The 18,633-nt window shown below is 44.1% G+C and overlaps 1 protein-coding gene and 1 long non-coding RNA gene across 6 annotated transcripts in view; one reads left to right on the top strand and one right to left on the bottom strand.

The window, feature by feature from the left end:
* LOC117449929 (band 4.1-like protein 1) overlaps positions 1-18,633 on the bottom strand; it is an 87,850-nt gene that overhangs the window by 50,797 nt on the left and 18,420 nt on the right. For 4 of the 5 annotated variants that reach the window (XM_034087866.1, XM_034087865.1, XM_034087862.1 and 1 more), the window contains exons 2-3: positions 5,557-5,645; positions 5,113-5,262 (exon numbers count right to left, since the gene is read on the bottom strand). In XM_034087866.1, the coding sequence (XP_033943757.1) occupies positions 5,113-5,262; positions 5,557-5,628 (222 nt within the window). In that variant the 5' untranslated portion in view covers positions 5,629-5,645. The remainder of the gene's footprint in view (positions 1-5,112; positions 5,263-5,556; positions 5,646-18,633) is intronic. The other variant, XM_034087861.2, reaches the window with a different exon arrangement.
* Positions 10,138-11,112, top strand: LOC139434108 (uncharacterized). Its single transcript, XR_011643538.1, has 3 exons — positions 10,138-10,230; positions 10,507-10,694; positions 11,004-11,112. It is a non-coding gene; the product is annotated as an uncharacterized lncRNA (long non-coding RNA).

The raw sequence follows: 18,633 nt of genomic DNA on the forward strand, positions 1-18,633 counted from the left end.
TAGAAACACCGGAAAAGTCTGCGAGAGTGTGATTAGAGCTTAAGAAGCAGTCCTGAAGAACCATCATCGCAGGAAAATAAAAAAGAGAAACATATTTTGTCGAGCAGATTGAATGTGACAAGGCAACCGGTAATTGTTTGAGCAACACATCCGAACCTTTGGGGGGATGGGGGATGCCCACTGCGGGTGGCAGAACAGACCTGAATCCAGTAGTCTTCTCAGAATGACTAGAGATCTTCTCATAGTCCAAAACAGTTAACAGGCACAGCAGAATCCCGATATGGGCCATTTTCCAAGACCAGCACACAGTATCCGCGATGTTCCTGGAGCAAAATCAGCACAGCCGCAAAGGACAGGCGAAAACAGCAGCGTGGAAGCGCTCCGGTCCCTCCGTGGTATCCCCGGAGGGACCGGAGCGACCGGGGCCTATGATAATAGGCTAAGCAATACTGCCTATTGTGACTCAAGTGTACAATGTAAATAGGATTCAGATGCTTGTTGCATCGGGACACCTGGAAGGGGGTGGTGCATGCATTTCTTTCAGTATGATAATGGGCTAAACCAGACAGAATGAACACTTGTTCCACCACCCTATCTATTCCTTCATGTAATGTATTACAATATAATAAGCATGTGTTATTGATACATATTTATTAATTACTTTTTCCATTTCAGAATTCCCCCAGCAAAGAGAGGTCCTCGATTCAGTGTGCAGGATGTGATTGCTGCCATCCAAAAAGGAGAAAGTGAGTTTGAGATGGAATCAGAGGAAAGTGACAGATATCAGTGACGAAGAGGCAGATGAAGATGCCTGTGGCCACGTGTACAACGAAAACCAACAACCCAATGACCCCATGAAGTCCCGACGCTGGTACGTGTACGTCTTCTGGCACATCATCATCCTTGCTGTGATCAACGCCTGGCTCCTCTACAAGCGGGACTGCAAAGCTCTAAAGATGCCAAAGCAGGAGATTGTGAACAGGAGACAGTTTCAGGCAGATCTAGCATCCTCTCTCATCCTGGTAAGAATGCATTTCTGCTATTTGCCATTTGTAATGTTTTTTTATATTTCACTGTAATATCTTTGACTTGTATCTTGATTGATTCTGTACTAATCAGGTGAACACAACTCCTCTGAAAACACCCAAGAGAGGACGACCATCTTCAGGCAACAGGAGCCCAGCCCGACAGTGACATCAAGGAGCCCGTTGAATGCTCAGAAGAGACCATCCTCAGGTGATGGGAGTCCACCAAACGGTTACCAAGTGTGGCAATATGAAAGAAACATACACACTCTAATTTAAATAGTTTTTAGTAAATTAGTAAATAATGATGATCAAAATAAAATAGTCCCTCCGTTGCCTTCTGCACAAAACATTGCGAGGTGGTTGCTATGCAACAACACTAACAGCTAGCGAACATATTAGACAGAGAGCGTTGATCGATTATTTGGCTATTTATTTACATTAATGTGTATGTTGCCATTTATTGTGCACCCACTGAAAACCTGTCCAGCATCAGTAGAATGGCTTACGTGGTTACTTGTATAGGTTGAAGTTGTTCTAGGCTGTTGCTTGGCGTGGCGAGAATATTGCTCCACTTTCTCCGGTCCCCGAGATGCGGCTTCTATTAGGTCTGGAGAGAGCTTTCGCACCTGTGGCCACCAACGGTCATAATGTCTCTGCTTTGTTTCAAGACCCACATCAGAAAGCTTTTTGAATGGTGGTACTTTTCCAGTTGGTCTACCTGCTCTTCAAGTAGCTCTGCATGTCGTCGTTTAGGTGCATTTTTCTTCTGGAGATAGGCACTGCTCAATCCACTCCTTCATAGTAAGGCAACCCCGGAGGTCGAAGTTAAGTAAGGGATAATGTGCAGGGAGGCGCTCATTATGGGTAAAACACCCGACAGGCAGATCAAAAATAGTCCGTTGTTACCGTTTGAACTACCTAGCAACGGCAGCAACTGCTTCGATAGCGTTTTTGCGGACCTTTTTAATTACAGATTTGAAAACATCGTTACTTGCTTTAAAAATAGCACAATTCATTATGTCAAACCTTGGAAAATATCTAGATATCCCTGCCCTAATGCCAAAGTAACTGGCAACTGAATATGTTTTGCCGTCTGATGTCTATCAGTTAAGGGGGTTGTCGACCCTTAACTGTGATATAATGACCATATACCACGGCCTGTCGTAAGCTATTGCTTAAATATATATTATACACACTGCTCTGTTTTCTGCACGGATCTCACAGCTGTTCTCACTGTAAACATTGCGTCGCGATGAAAGCAGTTAATAAAATAATATCCAGGGGATGCATGCCATTGTCATTGGCTGAGATAAATCCGGCCGTGCGTCACGACTCTTTTAACTGCACTGTTGCCGGAAATACATCCACGGACTGGCGCGGAGGACCCATCAGTGTATCCTCGATGTTCGATCCTCGGTCCTCGAAGTGTATTTAGAGAAATCAGATGTCCTTCAACATGGTGCACTGAAATCCATTTCCGGGTCACTACCGGAGGACCGAGGAGTCGAAATTAGTGAAATGAGAAAGGGCCCAAGAGATCACAACCTCCACTGGATGTACGCGAGGACCTAATGGCACATTTTCCAGTGAATACAAAGAGAGGACACTGCAGACACTGCAGTAAAGGGTACACAAACACGCAATGCAGCAAATGCAATGTCCGTCTGTGCTTTTCCAACGACATGAACTGTTTTTGGGACTACCATTGTATTAATATTTAATAAATGACTATTCCTAAAAAATATGACTGATGTGTGATTATTATTCATGCTATATACTGATATTGGGCTAAGTAAGCAATCAATCCTGCAAATTAATCCTTAGTTGTTCAATATATTTATTTAAACAATGCGAGTAGAAATATAGAAATTCTGCTCCCACCTAAGGCCAACATTGCAATATTACAACATTTCCCTAAAAACATACCAAAACGTAAAGAAATTGAAAACTCTTTAATTTCTGCTCCAGAGGCTCCCTTACAACAACATCTGAAGGGTCAAAAAATAAGCCAGTTTAATTCAAGATGTTTTTGGGGAAATGTAAGCTTGTGTGGGATTGTAAGCGTGAAGGTTGGGAAGTGTGTGTGTGTGTGTGTGTGTGTGTGTGTGTGTGTGTGTGTGTGTGTGTGTGTGTGTGTGTGTGTGTGTGTGTGTGTGTGTGTGTGTGTGTGTGTGTGTGTGTGTGTGTGTGTGTGTGTGTGTGTGTGTGTGTGTGTGTGTGTGTGTGTGTGTGTGTGTGTGTGTGTGTGTGTGTGTGTGTGTGTGTGTGTGTGTGTGTGTGTGTGTGTGTGTGTGTGTGTGTGGTGTGTGTGTGTGTGTGTGTGTGTGTGTGTGTGTGTGTGTGTGTGTGTGTGTGTGTGTGTGTGTGTGTGTGTGTGTGTGTGTGTGTGTGTGTGTGTGTGTGTGTGTGGTGTGTGTGTGTGTGTGTGTGTGTGTGTGTGTGTGTGTGTGTGTGTGTGTGTGTGTGTGTGTGTGTGTGTGTGTGTGTGTGTGTGTGTGTGTGTGTGTGTGTGTGTGTGTGTGTGTGTGTGTGTGTGTGTGTGTGTGTGTGTGTGTGTGTGTGTGTGTGTGTGTGTGTGTGTGTGTGTGTGTGTGTGTGTGATGAGTTGAAGGAGAATGTGTGATGCGCCGGTCAGGACTCGTGACATATTTCTCCTCTCCTAAGTAAAAATATGGGAGGTCACGTGAGAGGCAGTAAGCCATAAAAGGAATATAGTGACATGAATGAGTTTGAGCCAAGATGATCATTCCCGTCACGCATCACACTCGGTCATTGGCAGCCGCAAATTAAGTTTCAGAGCTGGCTTTAATGTGATCTGTAAGTCCCGGCCAGGATCTCTCTGCTGTATATGGAACAGCCCCTTTGACACCCCTCGCTTTTTTCCCTCCATATGAATTTTCTGCAGTGTTCAATCATTGTGTGGGCCATTGTGAAAGACAAATAAACCCAGAGCTACGCCCGTCTGTTTACAAACACAAAAGGGTTACAGAGTCACGATTCAAGGAAGCCGGAGATTGCTCATCTGAGTCTTCCATCCCCCACAATGCAGAGCTTGTGTTACCTCACTCCACCCGCCCTCTCGCTGAGAAGAGCCACAGAGCTGCTGCTTTTCTGACTCAGTAACGCAAATTACCGAGGGAGACTAGATCCCACTGAGGTGTGCTGTGCTGAGTCAAGGGCTCTGTTCAAAAGAGGGATATGTACATCAGCTTCTATGAATGCTGTTTTCCTGCTCACCAAGTCTGTGTGCTTTTGAGCAGCCAGAGAAACTGCTTTTTTATAGCACTGCAAAACACAATGTTCAAATCATTATTTCTAATTATGTTTCTGCCTATTTTGCAGAATTGAATTCTGATGGGGTTTTTTCCCAGGCCTACAGACCATTAAGGAAGATCTCTCACCCTATATTTAATATTTTATTCCCAGAACATAATTAGCAGATCTGTGGTTGTGAGGGTTTCAATAGATAGCCAGACAGGACAGTGAAGTTTTATTGATTTTCCTGGATCAGTGAAGTATTCAAGTTTCAACCCATATTTTCATCCACTTGATGAAAACATTAGGAGCTATATGGTAATATAATATTAGATGTAGGGCAGACCAGGCAATCTCTGACACGAAAAAACAGATGTAGAAAACGTAATGGAAATATAGTATTTTAGTTTGTTTAATGTATTTATTTGAGGCATGTCAGTCTCCTTATTGCTCCACATGTTTTTATCTCCCACTATTTATCTCCCTAGAAAAGCAGAATTTTGAGTGATGCCGGCTTCATCAATTTCATTATATATTCATTAAGTCTGTTTCAATGATTTAGTCTGTATTTTCTTTTATTAATCCCTCCACTTGAGCCAAGTGCAATGCCTGATTTGCAATAGTGTGTTTGCTTTTCAAATTAGCTGAATTGTTTTCTTATACTACAATGGAAAATGAGCATAACAGGTGACAGAAAATGAATTTACACGGACCCAAAATGTTGATAATAATCCAACAATGCACAAGAATAGGCTATACATAATGATAGTCATTACATAGATTATTCAGCCCCTTTCTCAATTATTGTTGATGAAAGTGAGAAGCATACCTCAACCCCAGTTTCATAGACCGAGCCGTCCAGTAGTGTGACTTTAATCGGGACAGCCTTGGGCCGCTTGTTGATCTTCTGGGGGGATCTGGAGGCTTTGCTGGGGGTCTTCTCCGAGTTATCATCCATGTCCCCCTGGTCCTCTGCAGCCTAGGGGAGATAAATCCTTTCTTTTAAGTGTGTGAGGTTCATATCCCAGTGCTTTGTCTTCCATTGAAACATTTACATTCTGAGTCTCAGGGGGCATTGTGTACTTGTCTTTAAGTGATTTAAATCATCTAAATGCATGACGTAGTGTGATCTGCTGCTCTAAGATGTTTTAGTTGCTGGCACATGCAGAGGAGGCTAGCTGTCTTGCATATCAAACATGGCGGCGGGCCCTGAGTGATTGAGGGTCCTGAGTGAAATGATGTACAGCTGCTGTGAGTTCCACAGCTCTCTCACCTGATTGGTTCTCATGGCGTCACCCTCCATTGCACTCTTCAATCCCCCAGCCAAAGCCGTCTCTGTTGTCATAGAAATGGATTGCAGTCCTGAAACCACACATAAATGCAGCAGTCAACATCAACAAAAGTCCTGTGTTAGGGTTTACTGCGGCTGTAAACTAGCAATAGTTTCCTGATGGTCTCATGAGATGTGAGCAAAACATTTCCCATCAGTGCACTGCATTAAAAAATCTTCACTTAAAATGAAATTTTCATGTAAAACCTGCAGAAGAGATACCTGTCTTTACATCACATGCAATACGTCTTTGCACCTGACAGCTGCTTTATGGTGTCTGTAATTAGCCTGAACAGCTATGCACATTTAGTGTCTTCCTCCCATGCATGGTCATTGCAGTGTGCATGGGAGATGGTGAAAGAGAGGAGGGGGGTGGGGGGGAGCTCAGTCGGTGCTGGCTCACAGCCTCCCACAGGAGCACTCTGCATGAAGAGTGTTGGCTTCAGGACGCTCTCCTCTCACACTAGCAAAAGGAGATAGCATAAATTACATTAGCCAGAGGGGCCCTGCGGCACGGCACAAGACGGCAGACACACTGAGAATGAGATGGGGGGGGGGGGGGGGGGGGGGGGGGGGGGGGGGGGAGGAGAGGGCAGGAACGTGACAACAATGATCTGAGGATGAGACGGGAGGAAGGAGAGAGTAGTGCGGTATAAAAGGCAGAGGTTATGAGCAAAGAGACACCAGGGAAAGAAGAGAGAGAGATACAATAATGCTGATTCAATACTAGGTGAGCTGGGAACAGATGAGCCTTGTCATTTGAAGGTGACCACTGCTGTACTCGAGCTGGACTCCTGCAGAGAGCTCTTTTTTTCTAGGTGACATACAGTACAATAGGTGATATTCAGATTAGGTGGTTCAGCTATGAAAAATGAATTATCTGAGATAAAGCCCAGAGTCAACGTGCAGCTTTAGTTTGAAAAGTCAGCACAGGGTCACCGGTTAACACTCCTTATGTCAGCTGAAAAATTATCTCATGAATACAGGGTGTTTAATTTCTACACTTAAGCCATTTTTGGAGAGAGGCTGGATTTTAATGAGATAGTAATGGTGCAGTTTTATTTTTGTGCTTCCTTTTCACAGCCAAAAATATAATACCCAAGGTTCTTACTTTCCGAGTATATTGTTTTGCTTACAATATCACCTTTTTCAGCCTTGCGAAAAAGATAGTGTGCAAGAAATGCCTCTGCTCTCTAATGTTACAATTTCGTCTTGAGTTACCCCAGAATATGTGTCAGCCCAAAGTGTAATATTGTTTTAAACCGACTTCTGTAATGATACCCATACATTATAAAATGGCTTTAAAGCCATACCCAGAATGTGCTTTTCACTTCAAAGCAAACTTTCAACTCATGCCAAACTATATATATTTAAATTGTTGATTTAAAAACGTATAAGAAAATATCAACCTCATTCAATATGTACCTTATCAAAAACACTGTAAAGATATTTGAAATTCAAACCTCAAGCCTGAATTTTCACAAGTAAAAAAACAACATAAAATAAGGCAGGAGGTTAATTAGAGGAAGGGATTAGTGAGGAGGGAACTGAGAAGCTCCGATAAAAAGTACACAGCTTCCAGGGAAAACTATCATTAGGGAGGAGACAAACAGCAGCTTAATTTGGAATAAGATCGGCCTGTGAAATGTTTGTAAACCAGGAAAGGATGTGGTAGCATTTTTCCCCAAAGAAGAGTCCCTAATTAACTATTGTATCCCTCCACCAGCTGTCTGGGTACATCTCTGTGTTTACTGTTTGGGAGGCTGGAGCTCAGCACGTCTCAGCTTTCATGATAGGTCAGCCTCCCTCTGCATAATGAAGCCGGATCAAAGAGCAGAGCAGGCTGGCAGAGGGACGGCTGCAGATGTCTCCCCAACAGTGTTCCTACACTACTTTGAAGGGCCTGCAGGTTGTTTGATTCATCTAATTAATGAATAATAACAAAAAGATTATCATTAAGACTATAATGTGCATCAATATGCATCTTGAAGCCAATTTTAGCAAATGTATAAGTACAGTAAAATAAAGAGGCACAATAGATGTGAAACAACATTTTAACACCATATGGAGCTTGATGAAGAGTGAACCTGTTCAGGAATTTCATCAAAAATGACTGAGTTGGTCAGCCGGTTAACTTCTTTAGTCCAGTTTGAGAGTTTGTACGGACATTTATGGTCCTCAGTAGATAATGACTTCGGTGATCCCCTGGCTTTACCCTGGGTGCCATCGTAAGGTTTGTTTTGAATGAAATTACTTGGAAACGAATGGATTGGAAACATTTTAGTGACCCTTTAACTTTTCATCTAGCATCTTTAGGGCAACATTTTAATTGGATCAACACTTTGTTTTTTGACTCATCAAGCTAATGACAATCCAGTTAGCTGAACTTTTTATTTAGTACTAAGAGAAATATAGTGGGAGAACACTAAACTAAGATGGTGAAAAAAGCATTTTAGCATTATCATTATGAGCATGTTAGCATACAGAAATTAGCATACATCTCAAAGCACAACCCAACAGGCCCCTAGAGCTGCTAGCATAGCTGTAGTGTAGACAATTCCAAGTCCAGTCATATATTTGTTGTTTTTTATCCATCTCTAATCCTCTGCTAAGTAGATTTTCTTCTCAACACTTGCTCACCTGATCTAATCAGATCAATGAACTTTAATACCCCCGCCTGTGTGAATGTCAGCCCTGTATTAAGAAGTTGTCAATACAAAGTATCAGTGATTCACAAGCAAACTTGAGAAGAATCCTAATAAATCAGTGTCAGAGTCTTAAGTGCGCACATTTCACACATATCATGATCGTGAGGCCAATCAATTATTTCATTTGGGTCACTTTGTGATTTAATCACTCTGGCTCCACATCAGTTCTGGTCTTTGCACACCTAATAATCTGTGCGAAGAATCTGATGGAGACAGAGAAGTACGAGTTGCTGCGGCTGCTTACACTCAACATTCCCATAGCAGACACCGTCTTCAAACAGACTCCCTTTAAAGGTCTTTCTCTACAAAAATCATCTGGGGCCCTTTGGTTCTTGAACTTCAAAGAGATATCAGCACGGAAATACTTTGAAGTATGACAGAACGCCCTGAAAACAATGTGCAGGTTTGTAGGCCCTCCAAAAATAGTGACTTTACATAACTTGGCTTATTTATACTTAAACAAGACCGAAATATGTTTTTACATACATAGAAGTGTATTGGCCAAATAACACAATGTGGTGCTTTGTGAAAAGTGCTTATATCATGATGGTTATCCAACTGATCTATCATTATACTCAGACACAACCATGATACTGTACTAGAGGTTTTAACATTTGAGTCATAGAGGGGCAAAATAATCCCAGACATATTCCATTTTACTTTCACTTTTGTCTATTAATCTCAAACTGTGTGGGCACTGTGGTGTGTTTGTCTCTGGTGGGTTTTAAATTAGGTTTTGTCCTGATACAAAACGACAAATGATGGTAATTGTTCAAGACAGCAAGAGACAGAAATCAATGTGATATTGATAGAACAACAGGGGGAGCTTTGCAGCCCATTCTCACTGTTTATCCACACTGTTGAATGAACACCAACTGACAATGTTAAAGGTCCTGAAAAGGTCTTCCTGTTTGTGTCTGTTCTATTGTAAATATGAAGAAATAGGTGGGGCACTGATGAAAAGGGTTTATATCAAATATTTGCATGCACCAATCAGAATTGAGGACCTTAACAATGTGGTGAGATGTATTTGTTTATGTTGCCAGGCCAATGCCACAGTTAAATCAGATCATCCCACAGAGTCCAAGTGAATGTGAAGACTAGAAAACCAAACAGTGAGCCATTACATTTGAAAGCTCTAGTCCAGTGGTTCCCAAACGGTGTGCCGTGAGGCAAGTCCGGGTGTGCCGTGGGATTTTGTGACAACCATACGTTATTATTGCAATATACAACTACATAAAAATAATTATTTTTGTATTTACTATATCAGTACTTTGTAGGTTTATATGTACGTAATCTGCGCGACTACATCTCCACCTGCAGTGCTGCATAAACATGGCTGAGTCAGTGATAACTCTCGAGGGGTGGAGGACGTATGCCCATTATTTTGAGTTCGTCCGAAGAATAGACAGGAATGTGACGGTGAGGTGCAAACTGTGTCCAGGCCAGAAGCTGTTATCCACTGCTGTGACACCACGTCAAACCTCAACAAGCACCTGCAAATAACACATGCTAAGGTGGAGCTACCGCACACGCTATGTGTTTGTTTATATCACAGTCTGTTCTTCTTCTGTCTTCTGGTTGTTGCCTGTTTTGAATGACGAATACACACTACCGCCGCCTGCTGGTAAGGAGAGTTATTGCCACTCACGCATGCGCAGTTCGTACGTGCTCGGCTTAATTCTTTGCGGTGTCTGGTTCCAGTGCAACACATCATAGACATATAAAGAGTAGACGCCGCATTGGCTGCTGGGGCGCAAGAAATACGGCCGCCATCTTGGACCGGTCATCCTACAGACATTCTACCCATAGACAGCAGAGGTTTCAAGATGCCAGAGCACTGTGCAGCATATTGCTGTGCAAATCGGCGGACGATTGCGAACAGGGGTCGGGGGATTACTTTTCACAAGTAAGATTCAACATTATAATTGGTTGTATTTTGTAAATAGAATATTATTGTACTGTATTGATGTCCGCCAGCGAAATCGTAGCCAGCAAACATTATGTTCATGGCCAACTGAGACTTTATAAATCGCTGCTGTAACAAGTGAATGTCCCCGTTGTGGGATGAATACAGTAAAATCTAATCTAATCTATCTAGGAAGAAGAAGGAAGAAAATAAGCTTGACCTCCTTCTTAAAATGTTTTTGTGTTGACTCTCAAATCTCCCGTTTTTATTTTGAAGGTTTCCCAAAGACAAAGATATGAGAAAGAAGTGGGAAGTTGCTTTGAGGAGGGAAGGGTTCACTGCAAGCGAGTCATCCGTGATTTGCAGTGAGCATTGTAAGCAGGACGAGTTTGACAGGACAGATTGTCCGACTCAGAGATGGTGTTATTCCCTCCATCTTCAGCTTCCCGGTTCACCTCCAAAGAGTAGGTGTATCATCATACGGTTATTAGCATTCATGAATGTAAATATTCTATTATCAATAACAGGGCAGGGCAGGGTGACGTGTGGTGTGTGTGTGTGTGTGTGTGTGTGTGTGTGTGTGTGTGTGTGTGTGTGTGTGTGTGTGTGTGTGTGTGTGTGTGTGTGTGTGTGTGTGTGTGTGTGTGTGTGTGTGTGTGTGTGTGTGTGTGTGTGTGTGTGTGTGTGTGTGTGTGTGTGTGTGTGTGTGTGTGTGTGTGTGTGTGTGTGTGTGTGTGTGTGTGTGTGTGTGTGATTCTGCTTTTTCATTTTAGCCAGAAAAGGGCAGGACTACGTCTACTTCCAGAAAAGCTGAAGAGAGCCTGTCTGTGGCCCCTCAGGACGACCCAGAAGCTTCAACCTCACACTCACAACCTCAGCCTAATGATGTGAGTATTTCTATTTTCAACATCATATCATAATGGTCCTAGACAAAGTCAAATCTCTCTTGTTTGCTGCCACTCACAAATAAACACATACACACACGCATGATGCTGGCAGTGGCTTTGACAGGTGATGACTATAAGAAAGAATGTGGGCCATACTCTAGTTGTGTCAAAGTGTTGTGTGTGAAGTGAAACATCACTCAAACCATGTTCATCCCTCTTTCTACTGGGATCATAGCTATGTCTCGCCTGCTTCTCCTACTGCTCTTAAGGCCAGATTCAATGAAGCTTTAGCAAGAGTGGAGAGTCTCGAGCGAGAGAGGAAGAATGCCATGGCTAGAGAAAAGAGGGCAGAGACCACAGTGAGGACTCTTTTGGGGGATTTGAGGGAAAAGAACCTCATTAATGAAGAACTCAAAGAGGCTTGATTTCTACTCAGGGAAGATGAAAGTAGCACTTTGAGATTCATGTACATCTTACTCTTACACTCTTTATTAAACTCCTTTGTTATTATATGAAGGGGACTTATTAATTTTTTCTCATACAATTTCAGATCTTCAAATAGACTTGAAGGCAAAGCAGGGCCATGAGTACTCCAAGGACCACAGAGAATGTGCCCTCACACTCCATCTACATGGTCCAAAGGCATACAAATACCTCAGAGAGACTACAACAAAAAGGTAGTCTTAATGTTGTTCAATTTCATTTTTGGAAATTACGGTTGCAAGTACGTTAAATAGCTACTTCTCAATTTTTTTACAGGTGGCTGTGTTCGGTGGATGGCAAGCCTGGCCTGAACAAGATGATGCTGGATATGCTGGAGAGAAGATGCCAGGACGACCAGGCTAAATATGGATGTGTTTCACTCATGTTGGATGACATGGCCATCAGAAAACATGTGCAATATAATCCACATAACCAGTCAATGTCTGCTTTTGTAGACATGGGTGATGGAAACAATGAGACCGATGCTGCTACTGAGGCTCTTGTGTTCATGGTGGTTGGCCTACACGGACATTGGAAGGCTCCCATTGCATCTTACCTGACGAAGTCTTTGTCACCTGAAACACAAAGGGTCCTAATCTAAATCTAAAATCTAATCTAATCTATCTAGGAAGAAGAAGGAAGAAAATAAGCTTGACCTCCTTCTTAAAATGTTTTTGTGTTGACTCTCAAATCTCCCGTTTTTATTTTGATGGTTTCCCAAAGACAAAGATATGAGAAAGAGGTTCTCAGTCATGCTTTGGAGGAGCCGCATGCACGGGGCATTCGGGTGTCATGAGCAACTTTGTGTAAATATGGTTTGGGCGGGGTGGTGTCATGTTCTTGTGTTTAACTTGAACATTTACATTTTTTATATAGATGTAGAAGTACATTTTCATTTTTTATGACATAGATATTCATTTTTACTGATATATAACTTCTGTCTATGTATAATGTATTATTGTTTCTTCATTTTTCAACTTATTAAAATAGCTGAGTATAGGCCTACACAATATGCTTCTCTATCATATATAGACCATTAGTGTTTTTTTGTGTGTGTATATATATTATATATCGTGTGTCTTTTGCAAAATACCTATCATACATAACATAGGCTATCAAATACCAGAATATTCTATTGCTGTTAAGCCTACTATGAATATTAAAATACGCCGAATCATGTGTCCGGTATCATGCCTACATATATGACGTTTGCAGAAACCCCCCCCCCGTGAAAATCAGTTTTGTATTCAGCGAGTTATGATTGATAAAATGCGCTGACACTTCATTGCGCCTGCCAGACAGATTACACTGAGTGGAGCGGGTGACCGGTCCAAGATGGCGGCCCCACGGCTCGTCAGCGCCAATAGGCAGCAGCGGTCGATGCGGCGTCTACTCTTTATATGTCTATGCAACACATGGCCAACACGCAGGAGAACACGCCGACGCAACAGAGTGAGCAGAGATAGACTGCGCAAAATATACAGATAGCAGGAGACAGAGAACAGCCATGGTCAGATAGGAAAACATTCAGGATGGAAACTGAACTAAAGAGAACATTTGAAACGTTAGCAGTCTGCGTGATCTGCCTGCAGGGAGGGGCGGGCCGGCCCTGCGAGTAAAGTAACGAGTTACTTTATGTAGAGAGTAACGAAGTAGTGTCATACTAAGTAATATGTAATATTACTTTTTTTTAGTAACGACTCTGCTGAAATGTTACATTTATAATTTGTAGTTCAGGACCATGGACAATGCAGCTTCCTTGCATTGACAGTTATCTGTGCTGAATTTCCTTTGTCTCATTTTTAATGTTGTGACCTGTCTGGTTTAAATGAGTGTGTTGCTGCTTTGATTAAGCCTAATTTGATAACGTTTCAAATTCATTTCTGAAATATTTCGTTACTAAATATTTCATGAGTAATATAGTTGTCTTTGTTACATTTTATTTGGCATTTGTAAATAATTATGCACATTTACAGATATTTTACATATGAGTGATAACACGTTATCAGGGCTATTTTGCACAATAGGTGTGCCTTGAGATTTTGACTTGTCCTTTGGTGTGCCTTGGGCACAAAAAGTTTGGGAACCACTGCTCTAGTCTATAGAGCTGAGGGTAGCTGCACAGTTTAAGGATCATTTGCTATCGTTGTGTCACTTTGAAGGATCACTTTTCATTGCACATAGTCATTTGAACTATTGTTATTGCAAAAATGTTGACATACGACATGATGTATAATGCAATTGATCGCAACATTTAATTTCGATCCTTTACTTGTCAGTTACATACGTCATTGAGAGGAATCACCATTTTGGCAGTTTAAATAATTTCTAAGCTTTGCAAATCTTCAGTAAATTATTTTTATTTTCAGAACAGACACGTTTTTTGTTCCTGTTTCAGTTCATGAACCAAATATTTAGCTCCCTATTGTTGCCTTTTAAGCTTAATGAACATATTAGTGTTTGCCAAGCACCCATTGAGTATTCGGTCGGTATGAGTTCAGCCCCAAAAGCTCTGTCAGTGTCACTGGTGTCTATTTGTGCAAGGCTCCAAGCACATCGACATTTTTGAAATATCATAACCACCCTACTCCTTCAAAATCATGCGAAGAACTGTATTTTCTGTAAAGAAAAAAGAAACGGGTTCAAATCCTGGTTAATAAAATAGATTTTAAAAATATTTGTGAATATTCGCATTAACCTTGAAGTCTCAACATGTGTAACTTTAACATTATGAATGAAACCTGAGGTCCAACTGATTGTTAAAACCTCAGAATTCCTCCTAAAATTGAGATCATTTTAGCTGCTGGTGGCTCACTAGATTCACCAACATTTTACAAATGTACCTGCGTAGAGCCTTCAATTTATAAAGTATGCGAGGAAGCCATTCATCATTCACGCTTCCTGACTCTCACAATATAAACTGAGAGTGCTGATGGTCAACATCTGTGTTAAATATGAGACTGGAAACTATTTTACTGCACAGTTTGTTCCAAAAATGTACTTTCTTTGTCGATGAAAATGATAGCTCTAAAGTCTATGATGTACGGTATCTCTGGCTGGCAAGAAGAACAGATCGTATCTTCAAAACAAATGCTTTGTTTTACATAAGAAGTGTTGCCTATTGAAGTGGGTTATATAACTCTGTTGGCATCAATAACCTAAACTGTGTTTCGCTGATCAGCTAGTGAGAATCTCTGAAGATTAGATATGTGAGAAGCAGCCTTGTTCCTTGATCTTTATCAAACACACACACACAGATGTACACAGACTCCCCAGCTGCTCATACAGGCCTTGTCAGTGTATCTGTGGAGCTGACCTCTGCGCTCTACATTTCACGGTCAATCCAAATACACAGTAATCATAACTGAGCATCGCAGCTCTCCTGATATAAGCTTGGATCAACTGCACTGACTGAGGAGGAAAGAAGTCTGAAAACTGTACAACGACAACTCCTCTCCAACTAAAGGAGGCACAATGCCACCCCAGCAACAAACTGTTCTCATTCATAACACTCCGTTCGATGTCTCACTATGGGATGCGCCTCAACGCGTATGCAAACCGAAGCATCAATCTCATTACGCCAATCCTGATTGGCTGGTGATCTTGACGTCTACGTCAGGGAATCCACCCACCCTTTAAGTAGCTTGCGCAACGTCGCAGCGTCATTCAAACACCTCTTCTCGCTTCAGAGCACATCTCGAATATCAGTAACCGGGCTAGCTTAACGGTCCACAGACTGAACCCAAGCTAACATTCGGTCGACGGGCGCTTGCCGGTTACTTTTTTGCTTTGCAGAAGAATTGAACAAATATTAACACACCAGTTAATATTGTAATCTGCCCCGCCGTTTTTTCTTTCGGAATAACGGTAAGGTTTGATTTTTTCTTCAAACAGTAACATACCTGTTACTAGCTTGTCCCTCCGCGCCGACACCCCGTCAAACGAGAATGGACCCTTCTCTCCCTCACACCAGAGGAGTCGGAGGCTCGGCGGCTGCGGGTTTAAGATCTCGAGCACGGACTCACACCAGGTCTGCCTTGGGCTGAAACACGCCCAGGAAGCTATCGATACCCCCGGTTTGTGCGGGCATTGTGCCCGCTTCACCATCAAGAGCCTCCACCGACGGCTAGCGCACCAAGCTAGCCTGTCGGGACAGGACCCCTTCATGTCCGTTGATTCGCCGGCCGGCAATCGGGACATGGTGGCGACCGCCGCGGAGATTGAGCCCCGCGCTGTGTCAGGCTGGGGCTCAACAACGGCGGTAGCCGCGAGAGCGGAGCCCCGCGCTGTGTCAAGCTGGGGCTCCCAGCTGGACCTCACCGTGTTTCCACCCGCGGAGGATGTCCTACAGCTGGATTATATGGAGGAGGATGAAGAGGATGCCTCTGAGTTCCTCTTATCCGACTCGGATGAGCACGAAGATGACATCTTCGTTTCATCTGCCCAGGCTGCCAAGCCGGAGGCGATGTCCGCTCCCCCGGGCGAAAGCACACCAGCTTTGCCCTGCCTCAGTATGGACTTGCAGGCCGTGTGCCAACGCGCTGCGTCCAGGCTGGACATCCCCTGGCCTGAAATGGCCAAGGAGACCTCCGGATCTCGCTATGAGGGGAAGAACTTGCCCCAAGCAGCGAGGATGAGGAAGCAGCTTCTCCCAGTCTTTCCAGAGATGCTGGACGAGGTGTCGGTCTCGTGGAGAGACCGCCCTTTCAGCAACAAGGCCCCAATCCAGGGTGCCTCCTCTTTGGACTGTGACGGCATGGAGAAGCTCGGCCTGCTCCGCATTCCGCCCATGGAGCCGCTGGTGGCAGCCCACCTCCAACCGCGGCTGGCTTTGGCACCAAGCAGGAACCCCACGCTACCGGCAAAGGCAGACCGCTTCCAGTCAGCAATGACCGAACGAGCCTATAAAGCCGCAGCTTTGTCCGCCAGGGCGCTCAACGTCTCCTCGCTGCTGACCGCCTACCAGGCGGAGCTCTGCGACGACATGGCGGTCAAACCTGAGCCTGCCGTGTGGGACGAAATTGCAGCGATCACGGACATTTGTCTCCGTGTGCAGCGCTGTGCAGTCCAAGCCACGGGCAAAGCACTGGGGATAATGGTGGTACAGGAGAGAGCCAGGTGGCTTACCCTGACGAACCTTCCAGACCGGGAAAAAGAGAACGTCTTGGACATGCCTATTGTTCCGGAGGGCATATTTGGCTCCGCTCGAGCTTCGAAGAAGAAGAAGAAGAAGAAGAAGAAGAAGAAGAAGAAGAAGAAGAAGAAGAAGAAGAAGAAGACCTGACAGCCTCCTCTCCTCTCCTAGATAAAAGAGCTGGAAGTTCCCTGTTCTCCAGCTCCAGAACACGTTCCAGTGTTAGATGCTCATGTGTTTCCGGGGTGAAACCATGCCCCCATCTTCCCGCCGCCTCGAGTGATGTCAGAACGTCATCCTCAAGTTCGCGCCATCAGGGAAATGGACTTAACATCAACGACAGCAAGCTCTGCCGCTCGTTTAAGTCACACAAACACATGTCATCAATATTGTCTTTTAATAAATCATGTTCCACTGTCGTTTCTAGGCTTAAAGCCAAGGGCGCAGTCAATAAAAATGAAAAGAAAAACAATAAAAACAATAAAGAGTCTGACGTCTACCCCCCTTCTAAGAGTGGCTGCTTCCTCTCTTAGAAGGCGGACGATGGACGGGGCTGTGAAGGCATCACCGCCACGCGCATGCGCAGTGTCGACCGGGGTTGTCAACCTGGGGTACCACCGTGTTCAGACACTAGAGGGCCCCATAACACAACAAATAAAGACACAGAGGGCAGACGACAGAGATGTGACATCTCCGCTCGCTTTGAGAAGCGAAAAGTGGAGGATGCTCACAGATTCTGCTTGGGTTTTCAAGACAATAACACGGGGTTACAGACTCCAATTCGCTGTCACCCCCCCTCACTTTTCAGGCATTCTGCATTCGCAAGCCCGGGGAGAGTCGGCCCATATTCTAGAGCAAGAGATCCTCTCGCTACTAGACAAGAAGGCTATATCTATAATACCCTCCGGACAGAGTCAGAGCGGCTTTTATTCCAAGTATTTCCTCGTTCCCAAACGGGGAGGGAACGGGATTCGGCCTATACTAGATTTGAGGGCTCTGAACAAATATCTCAAAAGATACAAATTCATAATGCTCACTCACACATCTCTGTTGCGTCTCGTGCGCCAAAACGATTGGTTCACATCAGTTGACCTGAAAGACGCGTATTTCCACATCCCAGTATATTATCCACACAGGAAATATCTGAGGTTCGCCTTTCAGGGTGTCTGTTACGAGTACAGAGTACTTCCCTTCGGTCTGTCTCTCAGCCCACGAGTGTTTGTACGGTGTACGGAAGCCGCGATAGCCCCGTTAAGACAACAGGGTATTCGCCTGGCAACTTATGTGGACGATTGGCTCCTTCTCGCACAGTCGGAGCAAGAGGCTATTACGCTGACGAATGTCCTCGTAAAACACCTGCTCGACCTGGGTTTCGTAATAAACACAGAAAAGAGCATGTTGTCCCCAGCCCAGACTGTACTCTTCCTGGGCCTACGCCTGAATTCGGTGCCCTTTACAGCCCGCCTGTCAGCAGAGAGAGTGAAAGCCATCAGGGCTTGCCTCGCTCATTTCCAGCCACGCAAATATGTTCTCTTCAGATCATGTCTGCGGTTACTGGGGCTCATGGTGTCAGCCATCCTGGTGGCACGACGGGACGCTTACACATGAGGGAATTTCAGCGCTTGGTGGCTGCCCTCAGACTGGACCCCGTGCGTCATGGCGCGCGGAGAGTGATGGTCACTATGAAATGCGTAATGGCACTGCGCCACTGGCTGCACCCGACTTTTCTAGTACGGGGCGTGCCTATGGGTGCTGTCCTATCGCGGAAGGTGGTCACCACAGACGCATGTCTGACGGGCTGGGGGGGTATATACGAAGGTCGACCTGTGAGGGGTCTTTGGAGCATAGACCTCCAACGGTCACACATCAATTATCTGGAGCTTTTAGCGGTGTTCCTCA

Source organism: Pseudochaenichthys georgianus, chromosome 7, assembly GCF_902827115.2.
Source record: "Pseudochaenichthys georgianus chromosome 7, fPseGeo1.2, whole genome shotgun sequence".
Lineage (NCBI taxonomy): Eukaryota > Metazoa > Chordata > Actinopteri > Perciformes > Channichthyidae > Pseudochaenichthys > Pseudochaenichthys georgianus.